Below are 17,762 nucleotides of genomic sequence, written 5' to 3'. Positions count from 1 at the left end.
ACTGGGAGTTTCTTGCTATGGTGTCTTATGCTCTTTCAAGTGAAATCCCTTACACTCAAAAGACATCAAAATTCATTATTATTGACGTTTCCTTGGCAACAGAACTTGCCTACTGGCCACTCCCCAGTCCCATTATTGTGGGACTGACTTTGTTTTCCTTTGGTCGCTGTCAGAGTGAGTCTTTTATGGTTATTGTCCTTTTTACTTTGGTCTCATCTGAAATGCCCTTAAATGGGCTTCATTACTGAGCTTCTGTGCAAATGGGGAAGTCAGTGAGTTACAACTTTGAATAGTTGGGTTGCTAATTAATTTTGACTTAGGCCATGAAATGCATTTCCTGGTAAAGGCTCCAGAGGTCAAAGGCGTGAGTGTTGTAGGTTGTTAGGGTCTTTTTTGAGTTGGGAGCCTTTCCCCAAAGTGTGTTACTTGGGTTCTATAATGTTTAAGAAATACTGGATTAAACAGATTTTGTGGTACAGGAATCTCATCGTTTTTAATAGTTGAATCAGGAGTGCGCACTGTGTCCAAGCTGATCTGTCTGTGTTTGCCTTTCCGCCCTCCTGTGAGAGCACTGGTAGACTTAGTGTGGCACTCGATCCGTTCATGTGACCATCGTAGGGGTTGTGGGTTGAGAGTAGAAACTGTTCAGTACAGGAAAACTTGAATACATTGTCATGGATTCCTTCTGTGAAAGGGGCCACATTAGACTAAGAAAATGCCACTGGGTTATGTTTTTCGATATATAGTGAGTAAGAGGAGGTGATGAAGAGCTTTCTTTGTTAGTTGGGTAGCAGCAAGGAACTTAGCAGGACTAGAGAGAGAGAGAGAGAGCGAGAGAGAGATAAGCTCAGAGTTTCAGGGGTCAAATGCAGCGAATGTTCTGCTATTGCACCACATCGGGCTGAGTCTGCAAGTTCCCCTTGTTTATCACCGACTAGCAGCACTGGCCAGGCCAGTCCTTCATTCTTCTTAACCAGGAAATCTTCAGGCTGCTGATCTCGTTATTATCCAGTGAGTAGAGATTTCCTTCCGAAAACCTCTGACCCTTCAGCACAGTGCTGACGTGATCAGGCAAAACCTGTCCTTGAAGGTCCTCTTAGCACTGTCTCCTGGAAGCCGTATGTGACTGTCCAGGCATCTCCCGTCTGTTCGCCGCGATGCAGAGGCTCTGGTTTCTCTGACATCTCTTCATCCTTATTTTCTTCTCTATCTGACCAAGCGGCAGGGATGTGGAGGATGGGAGACAGTCATGAGACCATTCCCGCCGGGCTCACTAGCAGCATAAGGTGGCCCTGACTTTGCACGGAGAGTATCACACTTAAGAACTTCTTCGTAGTTTTATTATCTTTATTTTTCTTACTGAGAGTGGCCCACTCCAAGGAAACAAAGAAACCACTTCCTTTCTTGTCTAATTCTTCCTCTGTTTGAAGAAGTAGGGTAACTGTAGAATGTTCTTCAGCTCTCAGCAGTGAGATACTGTGAATTATGATAAAAGGATTCCCTAGCTCTTCATTAAATAATCTCCCATCTTTCAGAAACATTTGCACATTCACCTGTCCCAGTGAGAGGTAATCTTCCAGTTCTGTCCGACAGGGTCACCCAGGTGGGAGGTGGGAAGTGGGTAGGTAGATGCATAAAGGCTATTGCTGAGTTCTGCTAAGTCTGGGGGGGAGGTTGGCACACCTCTCATGGCGCTCCTGAGGTGGTGGCCAGCATCACTGTCAGATCCATAATTCCTCCAGGCCACCACTGTGGTAGACACTCTTGGTACCAGGAGTCACAGTGCAGGTAATTTGACATTCCAAAAGCATAATGCAGTACAGCTCCTTATTATAATTATACTTACCTTTATCAATACAACTTGAATCCCTTCAATTTTAACAAAATTATTATCAGTATTGAGCATGTTTTACCACTTCTAAATTGTAACTCTTTCTCAGTGTCTTGTAGACTAACCATCCACCATGTTTTTAACACAGATATGATTTTATTGTGTGTATATATATATATATATATTTAATATATTTTTATTGATTTCAGAGAGGAAGGGAGAGGGAGAGAGAGATAGAAACATCAACGATGAGAGGGAATCATTGATTGGTTCCCTCATGCATGTCCCACGCTGGGGATCAAGCCCGAAACCTGGGCATGTGCCCTGACCGGGAATCGAACTGTGTGACCTCCTGGTTCATAGGTCGACGCTCAACCTCTGAGCCACGCCTGTAGGGCTTATTTTATACTAGAGGCCCGGTGCACTGTGCCCTCTCACAATCTGGGAATCTTAGGGGGATGTCAGAGAGGTGCTTTCAGCCCGATCCCCACAGGCCAGGCCGGGGGGACCCCACTGGTGCACAAATTCGCGCACTGAGCCTCTAGTATGCATATAAGATCTTTGGTTCATCTCTTTCCGCCCTCCCCTCTCCTCCTTTCCTTCTGAGATTCATCAGTCTGTTCCATGTTTCCATGCCTGTGCGTTGAGCATCTGCCGGTGGTCGTTATGTGTCATAGCTACCAGCCGGTTGACTGGTCGGCTGGTCACTGAGGCATAGATATTACTTAGAGGGAAAAAGGATTCTATTTCCTTTTACTTATTGATAAATTACTTGAATTCATTCATATGAAAACCTAGTATATTTAATAACATACTGTAATTGGGTGCTTAGATATTTCCTTGGGTACTTCTCTGCTGGCTCTTGGCAGAGTTAGTTTGCTGTATCAATTCCTAGGTCTTCATAGATTGGTTTAAATCTTCAACGAATTTCCAATCTTTTATATAAATCCAACATTCAGATTTTATTTTCTTAGCTGTCTTAGTGTTTCTATCTTACTCATTGGATTGTCTAGTTAGTTCATCCCTGCCCCTTACTCCACTGTGCCAAACCTCATTTGATCTTTAATTCTAAGTTTTGGTTTTTTTCCAGGTCTTTTTCTTGATGGATGTTTCTTTTGTGTTGTTCTTCTTGTCTTTGCTGCTTCTCATGTTCCTCTGTGAGTGACTGTTCCCACTTTTATTTTGAAAATATCTGTTTTTAAACTCTTAGTGCTTCTGGTCTGGATAAAACTAAATTCTTATTTAAGATTTTAGAATACTATTTATGTCAAGTTGAAGATATATTTATTTCTAATGTTTAGGAATTAAAACTTTAAAGATTTTTATTTTTATTGAAAACAAAGGTCATAGCAACCATAGACTCAGATAATTGTCTCACTATTGAGGTTGTCATAGTTTATGTTGTCATTAAAAGTCTTTACATTTAGGTTTTTGCAGTGGTATATAAGATCTAATATGTAATTATTTTGATCTTAAATCAATTACACATTTTACATATTATAATTTAACTCAAGTTTATTCAATTTTTTATCTACAAGCTGAATGAATTTTGGACACTATCAATCTAGTTATTTCTAAATTTGGTATTTTTAGATAGAAGCTTCAATTTTCTTACAATGTCTTTTTGTCATGTATGTGTTGTCAGAAACATTATGGAATTGAATTTCATGTATATTTTAATATACTAAACTTGAGAATTAAAATTAATCAGGTCTTTAGCCTTCTATTATGTAGAAGCCTTTTAGTTTTCTTTATTAGAAAATCCCAAAATTCAGCTTCTAATATAATTAGAATATTATCATTTATCTTAAAATGCTGTACAAAATACTTCATAGTGTCCTTGGGAACTGTTGAGTTTTAACATAGATAGAGCTATATTATAATAACCAATCATTCTGATAGTAAATTTGTAGATACATTATAATTTACCCAAAACTGTGGATATATATTATCAGATGTATTTCTCCCTATAAGAGTTGCTTTAATAGAAAAATATTAAAAACTTTATCATTAAATTGATTTGGGGAACATTTTTTTCTTTATCTGGATTAAACATAATAGATATAATTGATCTAATACCTTCTAATAAATTAATAGATATCAATTTTTGGGAGGCATGTGATATACATTTGATTTATTTTTAAACTTTCAGAGTCATTAGTGATTTTAAAAAGTTTGTATACTTTTTTTCTAAAGCTCTAGACACCAGCATAAAGATCATAGGACAGTAGATGTGACATAAACATGCTCTGTGTGGCATACAGGTAGCATTACGTTTATATATTGTATTGGGACCTCCTGTAGCTCCCTGAGGACCAAAGCGTAGTCGTACTGCCTGCTTCTAGGTGCCTGCGAGTCCTCAGCACCCTCTGTACGGAGCAGGTCAAAGCACACGGCCCTGCTGCTGTGAGCACAGGGCAGGAGGCTGTGGCTCTTGCTCACGCGTGAGAGAGGAGCGTTTGAAGGGCTAAATGCCCGTGAGAAGTATAATTGCCAGAGCCACTGAGCTCATCCTCTGTCTAGCCCAGGGGTGGGCACACTTTGTGACTCGAGGGCCACAATGGGTTCTTAAACTGGACCGGAGGCGGAACAAAAGCATGGATGGAGTGTTTGCGTGAACTAATATAAATTCAAAGTACACATCATTACATAAAAGGGTACGGTCTTTTTTTTTTTTTAGTTTTATTCATTTCAAACGGGCCGGATCCGGCCCGCGGGCCGCAGTTTGCCCACGGGTCGCAGTTTGCCCACGGGTGGTTTAGCACATACGTGTTCTCTGTGTAAAAAAGCTACCTGGGAAATCACGTTATAATGATATGGTTGCAAGGTGAGCCTATGTTACATTATATCCTTCAATTGTTTAATTGGAGTAAGATGGCTTGATACTTGGATCTCTTCAATACAGACAGACCTGGTGCAAGGCCACGCAGCCTCTCCCCATGGTCACTGTTTGCACAGGCTTCCTTAAGACTTAGCATTTCTCCTAAACTGCTGCTACTTCTAATGCCAGGATAGTTTGATCAAAGACTAATTTTTTAGGTCCAGACGGCTGAATAATGAGAAATAGTTTCTTTTCCCTTTGCAATGAGTGCTGTTATTTAGGGAGTGCATACTCAGCAAGATGTGAGTAACACCAGAGCAGGTTTTAATGATGCCACTGTCTTCCCTGACGTGAGGGTGGGAAAGAGGAGACTCCCTGGTGAGCCTTTTAGGTCAGGCGACCTGGTCGAGGACCTCATCCGCCTGGAGAAGGGGGCGTCTTTCTCCCATCTGTTCCACAGCAGGCAGCCCTCCTGGAATTGACTTTTCTCTGAGGGGCTGCTTTCTGCAAAGCAACTACTGAATGCCTTTTATTCCCCCCTTTTTTTCTTAAATTGGAAAAATTTCAGACGTAAACATAATGAGAGAATTATAATTAGTGTGATTTTCTGTCTGTCACACAGATTCTGTCACTTTTTTAAACCACTCTTCATCTGCCTTTTCCCCCGACGTATTGTAAAGCAAAACCCAGACACTGGCGTTTTGTGCCTATACTCTTGGCTTTTCTAAAAATCCTGGGCTTTTTTTAACCCAGCCACAGAGGTTATTTCACAGGACAGCATAGGTCAGGGGTCCTCAAACTGCGGCCCGCGGGCCACATGCAAATACAAATATTGTATTTGTTCCCGTTTTGTTTTTTTACTTCAAAATAAGATATGTGCAGTGTGCATAGGAATTTGTTCATAGCTTTTTTTTAAACTATAGTCCGGCCCTCCAACGGTCTGAGGGACAGTGAACTGGCCCCCTGTTTAAAAAGTTTGAGGACCCCTGGCATAGATAATCACATTTGGTATCATCTAATACTCTGTTCATTGTCCAGTGCCTCTGATTTTTCTGAAAAGTGTCTGTTGTAGTTCATTTGTTGGAAATAGGATCCAAACAGGCACCAGAAGTTGCGTCTAGTTGTTAGCATTCTTCAGTGTCCTCTGCTGTGGGCAGACGTTCATAATCTCTTCTCAGGTCATGGGTCCATTGGGAGACTGGTCACTCCCATGGTCCTCTCGCTGAGTGTTTTTTAACGCACGAAGTACAAAAGATGGCAAAGAAAACTAACTGTGATGAAATAATATTACCAAGGTATTTTAAAAATGCCAGTTTATGACATGGTAGTTTATACTTCTTTACTAATGCGTTATATAACAATACCCAGTGTCAAATCTAATAATTGCCAGAAATTTACAGCATGAGCGTATTCAGTATTTCAAGACCTGTGTGACAGTTGTAATGTGACACGGAAATATCTGATGTCTGTTGATGACAAAGTCACAGCCATTGTTACTAGTTCTGCGATTTGTTGCCTATATTCACGAAGGATGGAAATGCTCACTTCTGCTAGAGGCTGGTGAAATTAAATTTCACATCCAAACCAGGGACCCTCTGAATTCTGTCCACAGTGCCCTGCTGTAGGTGAAGGTTTAGGAGAGGCTATTGCCACCGTTCTGTCTCAGTGGCTTTTTCTGTTTCCTACCAGCTTGTCAGGTTCTTCTCCGCCTCCTGGCCTTTGTCTTCACAGGTCTGTTTGCCTGGATCAGTTCTCTTTTAATAAGACTGGCTCCTCCTCATTTGCATCTCAGTTCAGAGGTCACTTTCTTGGCAAGGCCTCCCAGCTTTTCTTTCTGGTGATCTTCTTGTCTGTTGATTTACGTTGACGAGTTCCTTTGACAATGAGGCTCTGAAGGCAAGAACTCCATCTTTCCCCCACTGTATGCCCAGCGCTGGGGACAGAGTACTTGGCACATTGCTTGAAAAGTGTTTATCAAATGAATGGTTCTTTTTTAAAAAATGTTTTATTTTATTTTTAAAAATATGTTCTTTATTGATTTCAGAGAGAAAGGGAGAGGGAAAGGGAGAGAGAAACATCAATGATGAGAGAGAACCATTGATTGGCTGCCTCTGGCACGCCTCACACTGGGAATCGAGCCTGCAACCTGAGCATGTGCCCTTGACCGGAATCGAACTTGGGACCCTTCAGTCTGCAGGCCAACACTCTATCCACTGAGCCAAACCAGCCAGGGCAAAAAATACATTTTTATTTATTTCAGAGGAGGAAGAGAGAGGGAGAGAAAGATGGATGTGAGGGCGAAACATCGATCTACTCCTCCTGCATGCCCCCTAGTGGGAATTGAGCCCGCAACCTGGGCATATGCCTTGACTGGGAATCAAACCTGGGACCTCCTAGTGCAGTGATGGTGAACCTTTTGAGCTCGGCGTGCCAGCATTTTGAAAAACCCTAACTTAACTCTGATGTTGTGTCACATATAGAAATTTTTTGATATTTGCAACCATAGTAAAACAAAGACTTAGATTTTTGATATTTATTTTATATATTTAAATGCCATTTAACAAAGAAAAATCAACCAAAAAAATGAGTTCGCGTGTCATAGGCTCGCCATCACTGTCCTAGTGCATGGAAGTCGCTCAACCAACTGAGCCACATTGGCCGGGCCAAATGGCTGGCTCTTAAGCCCGTATTATATGTTATATTTCCAGTTGCTTGCCATACTTTCATATGTGCAGAGAGTAGTTAAAATTGCTATTGTTACTGGTGCTGTATAATCTATCGGTTCTCAGTGCTACCGGACAGTCCTTTTATGTGTTTCTGGTGGCTCTTTATTACATCGCCCCTAGTGAGTCAGGTTCTTCCAGGTTTTCTCTCTTGGTAAATGGTACCACCCCCTCAGTGCCGGCCAGGGTCCTCGGCGTCATTCCTGCCACTACTTCCCTCCCCTCCCCTGCACTGTCTGGATGTCACCCTCCCGGTGACCTTCCCACCATCTCTGGAATTCCTTCTCTCTCTGCCACTGCCCCCTTCCCGGCCCAGACTTCTCACATCTTCCCTGGTTGCACAGCGGTCTCAGAACTCGCCTTCTCACGCCACTCATGTCTCCTCATCTGTTCTGCATGCGGCTTTGCCTCAAACCTAGGCGGGTGGAAGCCATAGGCGTGAGCCAGCCTCTGCCTTTTTCTGTTTTCCGAGTCCTTTTGTTTTTTAATGGCTCCCCATCAGTCTTGGAGTTAAAAACCATCGTTCTTACCACGTGCTGCAAGTCTTCATGGGGTTTTACCTGCCCCTCTCTCTTCTTACCTTTTGGCATCAGTTCATACCAGTCTTCCCCTCTGATCTTGTGCCGTGGTTTTCCCACCTCAGGGTTGTTGTACCGGTTCCTTCTTCCTGGATTGCTCCCATTTTGCCAGTGAGCATCTCCTAGATGTTGGCTTGAGCATTACCCCAGGCAGGGCTTTTCTGACCCCGGGAACACGGTTGGGTGAGATCCCCTGCCCCACGCCTTCATGCAGGCATCACCGCTGTCCTTTCTGTGTCCGCGAAGGTGGGATCTGGGCGCTCTGTGGAAGGAGTGTTATCTCCACAACGTGTGCTTATTCTTGCTCCTGGTTGTGTCTGCAGTTCACACCTCAGGGCTTGGGGAGCTCAGTACATGCTTACGAAGTGAGTGCCTCCAGCTGCTCCCTCGGCTCTGAGCAGGCCCGGGCTCAGGGTTCCTGCAGCCTGATGCGAGGCCCTGGAGTGGAACCGGGCGAGCCTGGTCTTTTGGGAATGGTGCCCGCAGTTTCACCTGCATTGAACTCAGCGAGGAAAGTTAGACCTCCCTGCTTCATCTTCAGCATCCGCCTGCTTAGACTGCGCTGTGATAGCAAGGGCCTTACAGCAGAGGTGGCTTTTGGTGAGTTTGCCGTCAGCGCTGTGACCATGGCTTCCCCGTTCATGGTGCAGTTCTCAGAGATGGTGTGTGAGCCCAAGCTTGTACAGTCCAAGGTGACGGAGCGGGGTTAGAGTCTGTCCCTGGTGGCCATATTTCCATAATACTTCGTCGTTGCTTAGGTGTTGCTTTACTTACAAGGTGGACGAGCCCATATCCAAATCAGTGGAGTCTTACGCCACAAAGAAACGTTACTATTTCTCAGTGTGGCGGGTGTTCAGTGAAGACCATGCATGTGAAGCGCTTTAACACAGTCCCAGGCACATGCTGTATGCTCGTCAGGAAACAGCTCCTGCTGCCCTGTCCCTGTTTCATAGGGGTTTTTGGTAATAGATATTAGTAATGTTCCAGTTGAGATTATATATGAGTGTGCTGTATAGTAAGAGGTGACAAGTTTAAATGATTTATTTGAATTAGAATTTCATTACTTACAATCTTGATCAAAATAAACTAGTGTAAATATTGAAGATTTTGGTATTTTATCTTCTAAAGTATCTATTAACACTGAGCATAAAGATTATTTTATAATTTTTTTCTTTGGCCTGATGCAGTGTTGTTATTTAAAATTATATTCTCATGTATACTAAAAATTACATAGTGCTGGGCATGAGTAAGGCACAGTACTTGGTGACATGTTTAAATATTTTAAAATATTACAATGTAGAAATTCATATTTTGCTGAGGAAACCAGCTTGCATATTGTTGACAGTGGAAGGTCAAATATAAATGAAGAGTAGGATGTTAACTTTAAAATAAGGATGTGAGCAGCACTCAGAAACCTTATCATTTAGTCCAGCGCTCTGTGCGACCTCAGAGTGTCGTCCGGTTACCATTAGTTTTCAAGATCACATTGATATAGAAATGATTTTAAATTGATGCTTGTGATAAGAATTTAGTTGTCTGTTAAGAATTTAAAGATCCTGCACTTGGACCCTAGAAGACACTAGATAGATGGTGCTGGTGTCTGTTTGTGTACACCCTGCACGCGTATACCTGTGCGCATGCACACAACTGCGCGCGCGCGCACATGCACCTTTTTTTAACTTTAGGAGTAGAAAGCAGAGATTTACTCTCAAGGTGGATGAGCCCATATCCAAATCAGTGGAATCATATGTTCATGGAAGGATTCCTTTTGCCTTTCATCAAACTTACCTACTTTGGCATTACTGTCCTATTATGTGTGACTTTTACTTAGTGCTCTGGTAGTCTTTGTGTAACATGGAAATGAAATTAAATTAAAAACAGATTTTGCTAAGAGCCCGTGGTATTAGCTAGCTCAGCATTCAGAGTTACTCTGTGTAGAATAGGAACGAGTACTGAATTGAAAATGAGCTGTAAATTGTTTATAAACAGAATTCATCTTAAATACTAAGTACTTAGCATCTTAAATACTAAGTGCAGTTTCTGTGATTCTGAAATTTACAAATGTTACAATTCTGTTTCGATATAATATCTTCAGAATTGAAGGTTGAAGGTAAAAATGATCGTTATTAGAATAAGGATAACTAACATCCTGACGAAATTAAGATTAATAAGTTTTAATTACTTGTGTGAAATAGAAACACTATTTTAGAGCTAGTAGGTTTAGTATTTCCTGATTTTAAAATGTATAATGGAACCAACCAAAATCACTGTGAAAAATATTTGCACCACAACACTCAGTAAAGATGTTTTAACCCTTTTTATTAAAAACCTGATAAAAGTGCATCGTATACATTGTTCATCCTAGAATCAAGTCTTCATCCAACATGGGTAGTTTCCCCTTCCCCCAGAAGGCTTTTCACAGGTAATGCACACTGTTTGTCATCGAGCGGATTAAAAACTGCAGGTTTGTAAACTTGGCGCTCGGCGAGCAGTAGGTGCCATGGAGTGATTAAGAGTTGGCGTGTGTACACCTGCTGTCAGGAAGTAAAGTCCCAGATGCTGCCGCTTGGCAGGCACGCATCTTAGAAAAGGATTGAATGGGGCGGCTGTGCGCTCTTTACCTTTTATCTGCTTCCAGCAGCACATTCTCTTTGTGCCTGTAAGTAATCACCTCTGCCTCAGCGAGAGGGACATGATCTATTTTTATGAATGTGCGTGTGCGAAGTGCAAGCACTCCTGCAGAGCGCAGTCGCCGGCTGGTGCAGTGGCTCACTCAGGTACCAGCGTGGCCCTCACACCAACCAGAGAACACATCTGTCGACTTTGAAACCTTTACTTTTTATAAAAACTTGAGCCTGAGACACATTGATTTTTCACATTTTATCACGTCATGTCAAAAGACTTTCCCCCAATATATGTGAGTCTTAGTAAAAGAAAATGAGTATCTCCATTGTTGTTTTTTTTTTAAATAAGTACTTAGATGAGAACTGCATTGATGAATCATCTGAACTTTATAAATGTGTTTCTGGAATAATGCAACTGAATCTTATTGCATGGAATACAGTTTTTAGATCCCTAGAGTAGTCAGGTCACAAAATTTGTCGTTTGCACAATTACAAAGTCTTCTTAAAATTAACAGTGATGTTTTATTTACATTTAATTATATGCTGAATCTAAAATGAAGGGTCTTTGGACTGTCTCCATTTCTTAAATCAAAATTCATGAGGAAAATATAGGCAAATACATCTTACTGGCCCCTAACATGAGACTTGAGTCATTGACATATGCATGCTTGTTATTGCATGTTAATACACAGAATCCCCTTAAACAGTTCTTTATAGATCCCCTCGGGAGACCTTTTTTGTTATATAATGTACTTTTAAGAATTACCATCTTCATAAATTAAAAAAATATTTTTGGAATTCTTGTATGTGATGAGTTTTAACTAAAACTTGTCCTATGGTATCATCCGTTTTAACTATACATGCTTTTAGCACTATTTTACAGATTGCACGTTTGAACAGAAAAGTCTCGTGTTTTCTAGTGTAGTTTACGGTGGCGATACCTGCCTGCCTTTTCCTTGGCCGCGTTGGCACACGCGTTGTGCTTATTTTGTTGTAAATGGTTCCAGTATTTTATCAGCTCACTGGGCTGGAACTGATGAGAGGTAATTAGGTGGCTGTATTTACAGCTGGAATAAGAAACTCGCCAGTGGTTGAACACAAATTCATTGGGCGGCGGCACAGGATCAATCCTCAGCTTGGCAAGACAGATCCCGACATACACGTCCTCCAGGTGCAAACGGCGGATGCCGAGAGAGACTTTAAATATCTTCTCGGCCAGGTCTCCCGAGAACACGTAGCCCGTCCCCGAGCAGAAGACGGGGTAGCGCTCGCTCGGGTAGAGGTCTGGCGGCATGTACCACTTGCTGTCCTTGTTTCGATTGGGCGCGTAGCCTCTCATTAGGTAGCCAGTGAAGTAGTTATGTCTGGGCGGCAGGTCTGGCTTCAGTAGCTTGTGTATTAGGTATTCAGTGTTGACAAACATGTCACTGTCCGTTTTCATCACGTACGAAGCGTGTGGGCAGTACGTGGTTACCCAGTTCATGCCCATTAGCGTTTTAATGGTCAGGTTGTAGTATGTATCTAAATAGTCCTGTTGGATTATGTCGTGATGTTGTCTGCTCTCTTCCAGTATCGCGCGTTGAAAGTAGCCATTTAAATTAGTACTTACTATGCCCAACAGAAAAATCCGTGTGATGTGGATGCCGGGGGCTAGACTCTCGTTGCCCCACGTTTGCCGAATCGCTCTCCTGGCCTCTGTTTGCTCAGGCTCCGCAGCTATTAGCAGGATGAGAAACGGGCTCTTCTCCTGGCACTTGGCAGGCTCGTTGATGAGATACTTGAAGTGGTGAGAATGTGGGTGTCCAGTGCCCTTGTCACTGTAAAGGCTCCCGTTGGCACGGAGGGTGTTCTCCAGCCCCGTCACTCCTTGCGGCGACAGGTCTGTGTCGTTGGAGTTGGTGGCCGCTTGAGGCCTCAGCGTTTGAGGGACCGTTTCTTTCCAGATGTTCCGCAGAGAGCTGTGGTTGGTCTCACTTTTCGTAGAGCGAAATCCTCGGAAAGTGTAGATCACAGGGTTCTCCTTTAATCCAGCTCTGCCTGGCAGCCAGTCGTGGTGGTGGAAGAACAAGAACATGGCAAAGAGGAAGGCCAGGGAGAGCGCCCCGACGAGGGGGGCCCGGAACAGGGAGCGCTTGGCCCAGCAGCAGTGCCGCCGCCGCCACTGGAGCATGTTGGACACCCCGGGAGGAGGCGGCTGGACGGCTTCCTCTGCAGTCAGCGCTGTTCCCTGGTCACCATCTTCCGGTTCGGGCTCGGCGTCTCCTGGCAGTCATTCTGTGGAGGGAAAGCACGGGTTTACCACATGCTCACTGTCCCCGAACTGCCTGAAAGAGGCTGAGCGGCTACTGAGACCAGAGCAGCTGGGAGCCGAGGCGCTGTGGAGAGATCGCCCGGGACAAGCTCATGCCTTGTTTTCCCTCAGTAACGTCGTTAGCAGCACACCTTGGCAGCGGTGAGCACCTGAAAGGGGGCGGGTCACTTCCACTCACTGTCTCGGGGGCTCTGGCCAGGTGCACTTGGGCCCAAGTGGAAGATTGAACAGTGTGTGCATGCAGGGAAGGCAGTGTCAGAGTGCTGCCAGGCGTGTGAGCCTCGGGGCAGGTGGGGAGGTGTTGGCGTGCGTTGGCATTGGCTTGACACGCTATTGGGCTGTGCACTGTCAGCGGCCTTCAGTGTCAAACGGCCAGGCATCATTTCGTGGGGCAGACGGCGCGGTTATGGCCGAGTCTGTTAGTCACAGAGCTGCCTGGCATGTGTCCATCGCCCCCACTGTGTTGAGAAACTCAATGAGAAGATGCACCTGTCAGAATCAATTTTCAGGCTCCAGTAACTTCAGTGCAGGATTTTAAGGACTAAATGATGAGCAGTTTCAAGCACTCTTTCCTAATTTTAACCTTGCACTTCAAATATGAGGTATTAGGAGATCATTTTCCTTACTGAGACTTAAGATTGACTTAAAAAAAAAAGCAGCAACTAGTTGTCATTAATTATCTGTGGCCTCCATGTTAGAATCAAACAACTACTTTGAACAGTCTTTTCAGATTTCTTACAAAATATAGGTATTACTTACTATCTTATCCAAATACTCAAAATTTCAAACGTCACAAAATGCATTTTCGAGATCCTCAGGTTACTCTGTGTTCTAAATTTGTATGTTGAGTATTTGTTACATTTTTAGGACTCTTGCTAGCACCACATTTAGAGCCCTAGATTTTTAATACGATTATGGTGTCACTGTGGGAGGTTCCTGACACCGCATCTTAAGAACTGGCTGTGTTATCTTCAATCAAAGTGTTTCCGTGAAAGCACAGATTTGTTCATGGTTTCAGCTTGCTCTTAGTCTTTCTGGATCAGGGCATGGGGGTGGCGGTAGATAAAGCTGCTGTAGCTTGAATTCTAGTAAAAGAAAAAACTTTCAGTAGAAGACTAATATGTCATTTTAATTTTCTTCAAGTTTTTATTTTGCAAATTACTTCTTTAAGCAAAATAAAACTAATCAATTAAAAATTTAATGTATTAAAAACAGTCTAGTAAGACCATTAGTTTTATTTGAAATGAACACACATGTATCTGTATACATAGATACATGTGCGTTCATTAGCCTGTGATGTTGAGAGATTCGTGATTAATACCAAGTTTGCTTAGCTCTGACATGAAATGTAATTATTTTGGGGAAAACAAAGTTCTTATATAACTGAATAATTATAGAGCAGAATTAGCATATATAATGTGAAGTACTTTGAAAATACTGATTGAAAGTGTTAGGCACACATATATGTGAATGAAAGTATTTCTATTCTAGTAACAACCACTAGAGGGTGCAAGTAGCTGGGAATTTGAATAAAGCGTAATGGGATCTAGTATAGGCACCAGCTTTGGATGAGTTCAGTGATCTGAAATTAGGTGGTGCTTTGAGGAGTTACAGTGTTTCTCAAATGTGGAAAATTAATCATTTTGTGAGATGGTGATTTTTTTAAGTTTGGGGTGTGTAAAAACAATCTAGTGTGCTATTTGTTGGAGTTTATTGACGTGAATTTGAATGTTACATGGCTACAGTGAAGACCAAGGCTCTTCATTTTACCTGTAGAACAGTTCTGCGGTGAGCTCAGCTGGAAAGAACAGAGCTGAGTGTTCCGACTTAGAAAGCATGCTTCCTTTCCTGCACCCACTGGGAAACTCCTCCTAAGCTTCCTTTCCAAGTGGAGTGTTTGATAAGCAGTCACGATTCCTCCATCCCACAGAGAAGCCAGTAGCTAGAAGTGGTGTGGGTTTAAATGTAGAAGAAACAGAAGTTGCCTTTAAAATTTATTTGGTAATGGATTTTAAATATTGCACAGCTAGATGAAACATGTCAGCTTCCTGTTGCCATAACAATGATGGGATTGTGATTGAAGTCCCCATCACAGAGCTCTTTACAAGTTTAGATTTGGTAGCTTAAGAAGCAATAAATACAAGGCCAGCTGTTTGAAGGAATGTTTGAATAAAGGACTGAAGGAGTGACTGAAGATAGAGTAATAAATTGTGGTGTTTTTATGAAAATACACCTGAAGTGGTATCTCTGAAGTATTTCAATGTTACAGAAAACGCAAAGTATTACATGTTGTGACCCAGCATAAATACGTGGCTTCCGGTTCTCTATGGCTTAGTAGCAGTGGGTGATGGAGGTGCATCTGAATTTAAATTCATGGTGTCCGTATGTTTATAAATATTAAGCTGGTCAGGCTTGAAATCAGACACCCATTTGTTAGTCTCTCATTGATAAAAGCGTATGTGTCTAGTCTTAAAAATCATTTATTAAAAGTTTCTCTGATTAAAATTTTTCCACTAAAAAAAAAAAGTAAAATTGCACCCTTTTATTACATCGTACAATTGTTCTTGAATGACTGCCTGTTGGATTTTATTTCTTAAAAAGTGGGAACGAGACAAGAAGGTTGCAATGGTCCGGCACGTGAATAGCTGCGCGCTTCGATCCCAGCACAGAGGGCTTTGATTCACCCCCGTGTGATTGGGTGCTACTGCCGGGCTGTGACTGTGTGCGCCTCTTATGGGTTGAAGTTCTTGGAGAGAATGTTACTGTCTAATGTTCAGTTGGCACGCGCACATACACACACATACACACACGTATACACACGTACACACACACACACTGTTCTTATCATTGGTCTTTTAAAAGTATTGGTATCTGTAGTCTGTTGAAACAGTTCTAGATTTAAGTGGTGTTTGAGTAAAAAATTCTACACTTTTGAGACATCTAGCTTATAAAAATGTTTAGTAGGTGCTTTTAACATTGAGAGAGAAAGCCCCTAAGCGAGACTTGAGATTTTCACAACCATATTTTTTTTAATACCATCTGATTTTATTCTTAAGTGGAGTAAAAATTAATGGTATGAATGAGAGCTGATGTTGGGATGTAAGAAGAATAGTTCCCGATAAATTGTTAAATCTTAATTTTAGAATGGCATGCTTCCATGTCTTCAAAATGTTTGCCTTTGATGATGATGAAATAATAGGTTATTGACTTTTGCTGTGAAAATGAGCAAAAATTAAGATCTTTGCTAGACCTCTAAAAAATTTTAGAAATATCCTTGAGTTCCTGAGTCATGAGCTGTTACGACCACTAGGATTGTTGCTAAGACCGTCTATTAGATGTATCTCGCCCTGCCCACACCTGCTTGGCAGTAGTTTGTTACCTGTGTATGGTAGCCTGAGGGCACAGTGGCTAGAATTATATTTAATTTTTGACCTTGTAGTGCTACTTAAGGATATGTTTCTATCAAAGTGTTTTCATATTATGTTTTTGAATTTCACTTTAAAAATGACCACCAAGAGCAGCCTCACATATTTGGTCGCTGAGAACCAGTCTGTTGCCTGAAATTTAAGCTCACTAATTTAGATGGGGGATTTGCAGCCACCATTGCGATTTCTTTGTTTCAGAGTTGTTTTCATGGGCACGGGAACATGCAAATCTGCTGTGTGTGCGGTGCACAAACTCGCACGCCCATGTGATCTGTGCGAATGCTCCCCGTAGTCTCCATCGCATGGCGATGCTTAACACCGCCCGTGCTCTCAGCTCATTATCTCTATCTGGGCAGATGGGTTTTGGAGGGAAGGCTGCGCTACTAAAGCTGCTACAGATGAAGGTTTTGTTCTAAAAGGACTTTGGGAAAGCTCTTGGTGTGAAGAGCATCGCTGACACTCTAGAATGTAACTTCCCTGCATTGTCTCTCGATGGCCATTTTAGAGGGAGCCTGTAGTTCAGGAGACGGGCTTCCATTTGACCTAATTTGGCAGAGGATTGCCATGTTCTCTTCAGAGGGCGACAGATTTTCTTTGTAAGTTTTAATTTCTCAGAGAATCCTTCAAGCACACCCTGTTCCTGGCTGCCTTTTCTCTCCCGTAACCCGTCCTTACTCCGAGCTACAGCTTCCCGGGAAGAGAGCAGGGGCAGTGCCTTCCAAACAATGACACGTAAATCCCCCATTCGGACCCTGCCCCAGCTTCAAGGGCAGTAAGCCGGCTGCACTTGTTTATCAGACAGAGCCGCCCGGGGCCGCGCAGCCCGGGAGAGACATTTAAAGCACATCACACACGAGACACGACATACCTTCCCGGGTCAGGCCATTGGTGTGCAGGGGATCATGCCCACGGAGCAGACTTTCGGCTCCAGCCCTTCAGCAAAAAGGTGCCACGGAACATGCGCACATCCCCCACGGTCTGCCTCCTGCGCCTGCTGTGCATGGGCCCCCGCTGTCCACCTGTCTCCTGCCTCCAGGCGCCTCCTCCTTCATGGGGGCGCCGGGCTCCGGGGGCTCTTCCCTGCTGGCATCTCCTCTGCTCCGGAACAAAAGAGCTGTGGCCGCCGCTCCGTGTGCAGCGGGGCGCCTCGGCCCGGCGGCTGCTGCGGGGAAGCCCTACATCTGCGCTCCCGGCCGGACAATGCAGCGCTGTCCTCCCTGCTCAGGATCCATGTTCCCGGCCGAGCTGCAGGGGGAGAGCCTCGCTGGGAGGAGGCCGGGCCTCTCGGGTGCCTGGCAGCTGCAGGGAGGCTCCGGCAGCGTCCCGGGGGCGGGCTCGTGTGGAATGTGAGGTCCGCTCCTCCTGCCGCACAGGCAGGCAGCACTGTGAATGTGGGCTTGACAGATGTTCCCTCTGACAGAGCAGAATCGCACGTCACTGCTTGGCCCG

General features: G+C 43.5%; 2 protein-coding genes and 1 pseudogene across 4 annotated transcripts in view; 1 reads left to right on the top strand and 2 right to left on the bottom strand.

The window, feature by feature from the left end:
- CDC73 (cell division cycle 73) overlaps positions 1-17,762 on the top strand; it is a 62,299-nt gene that overhangs the window by 18,851 nt on the left and 25,686 nt on the right. The gene's annotated exons all lie outside the window — the stretch shown is intronic.
- On the bottom strand, positions 780-1,966 carry LOC118678813 (annotated as a pseudogene).
- Positions 10,865-17,705, bottom strand: B3GALT2 (beta-1,3-galactosyltransferase 2). 3 transcript variants are annotated; one of them, XM_036354502.1, is made up of 3 exons: positions 17,182-17,705; positions 14,659-14,830; positions 10,865-13,973 (listed from the first exon to the last, which is right to left on the bottom strand). In XM_036354502.1, exon 3 carries the CDS (start codon positions 12,745-12,747, stop codon positions 11,494-11,496), a length of 1,254 nt encoding a protein of 417 aa, XP_036210395.1. In that variant the 5' UTR covers positions 12,748-13,973; positions 14,659-14,830; positions 17,182-17,705; the 3' UTR covers positions 10,865-11,493. The 3 variants fall into 3 exon arrangements, with proteins under 3 accessions (XP_036210395.1, XP_036210394.1, XP_036210393.1); XM_036354501.1 differs by lacking the exon at positions 14,659-14,830; XM_036354500.1 differs by lacking the exon at positions 14,659-14,830 and having other exon boundaries at positions 10,865-12,851.

This window comes from Myotis myotis, unplaced genomic scaffold, assembly GCF_014108235.1.
Source record: "Myotis myotis isolate mMyoMyo1 unplaced genomic scaffold, mMyoMyo1.p scaffold_m19_p_21, whole genome shotgun sequence".
Taxonomy (NCBI): Eukaryota; Metazoa; Chordata; class Mammalia; order Chiroptera; family Vespertilionidae; genus Myotis; species Myotis myotis.
The sequence above is the reverse complement of the archived record's forward strand: the minus strand, read 5'-3'. Positions and strand labels throughout refer to the sequence as shown.

Bases quoted from the DNA above. Each gene is read 5' to 3' on its own strand.
- B3GALT2 (XM_036354502.1), bottom strand. From the start codon at position 12,747: ATGCTCCAGTGGCGGCGGCGGCACTGCTGCTGGGCCAAGCGCTCCCTG.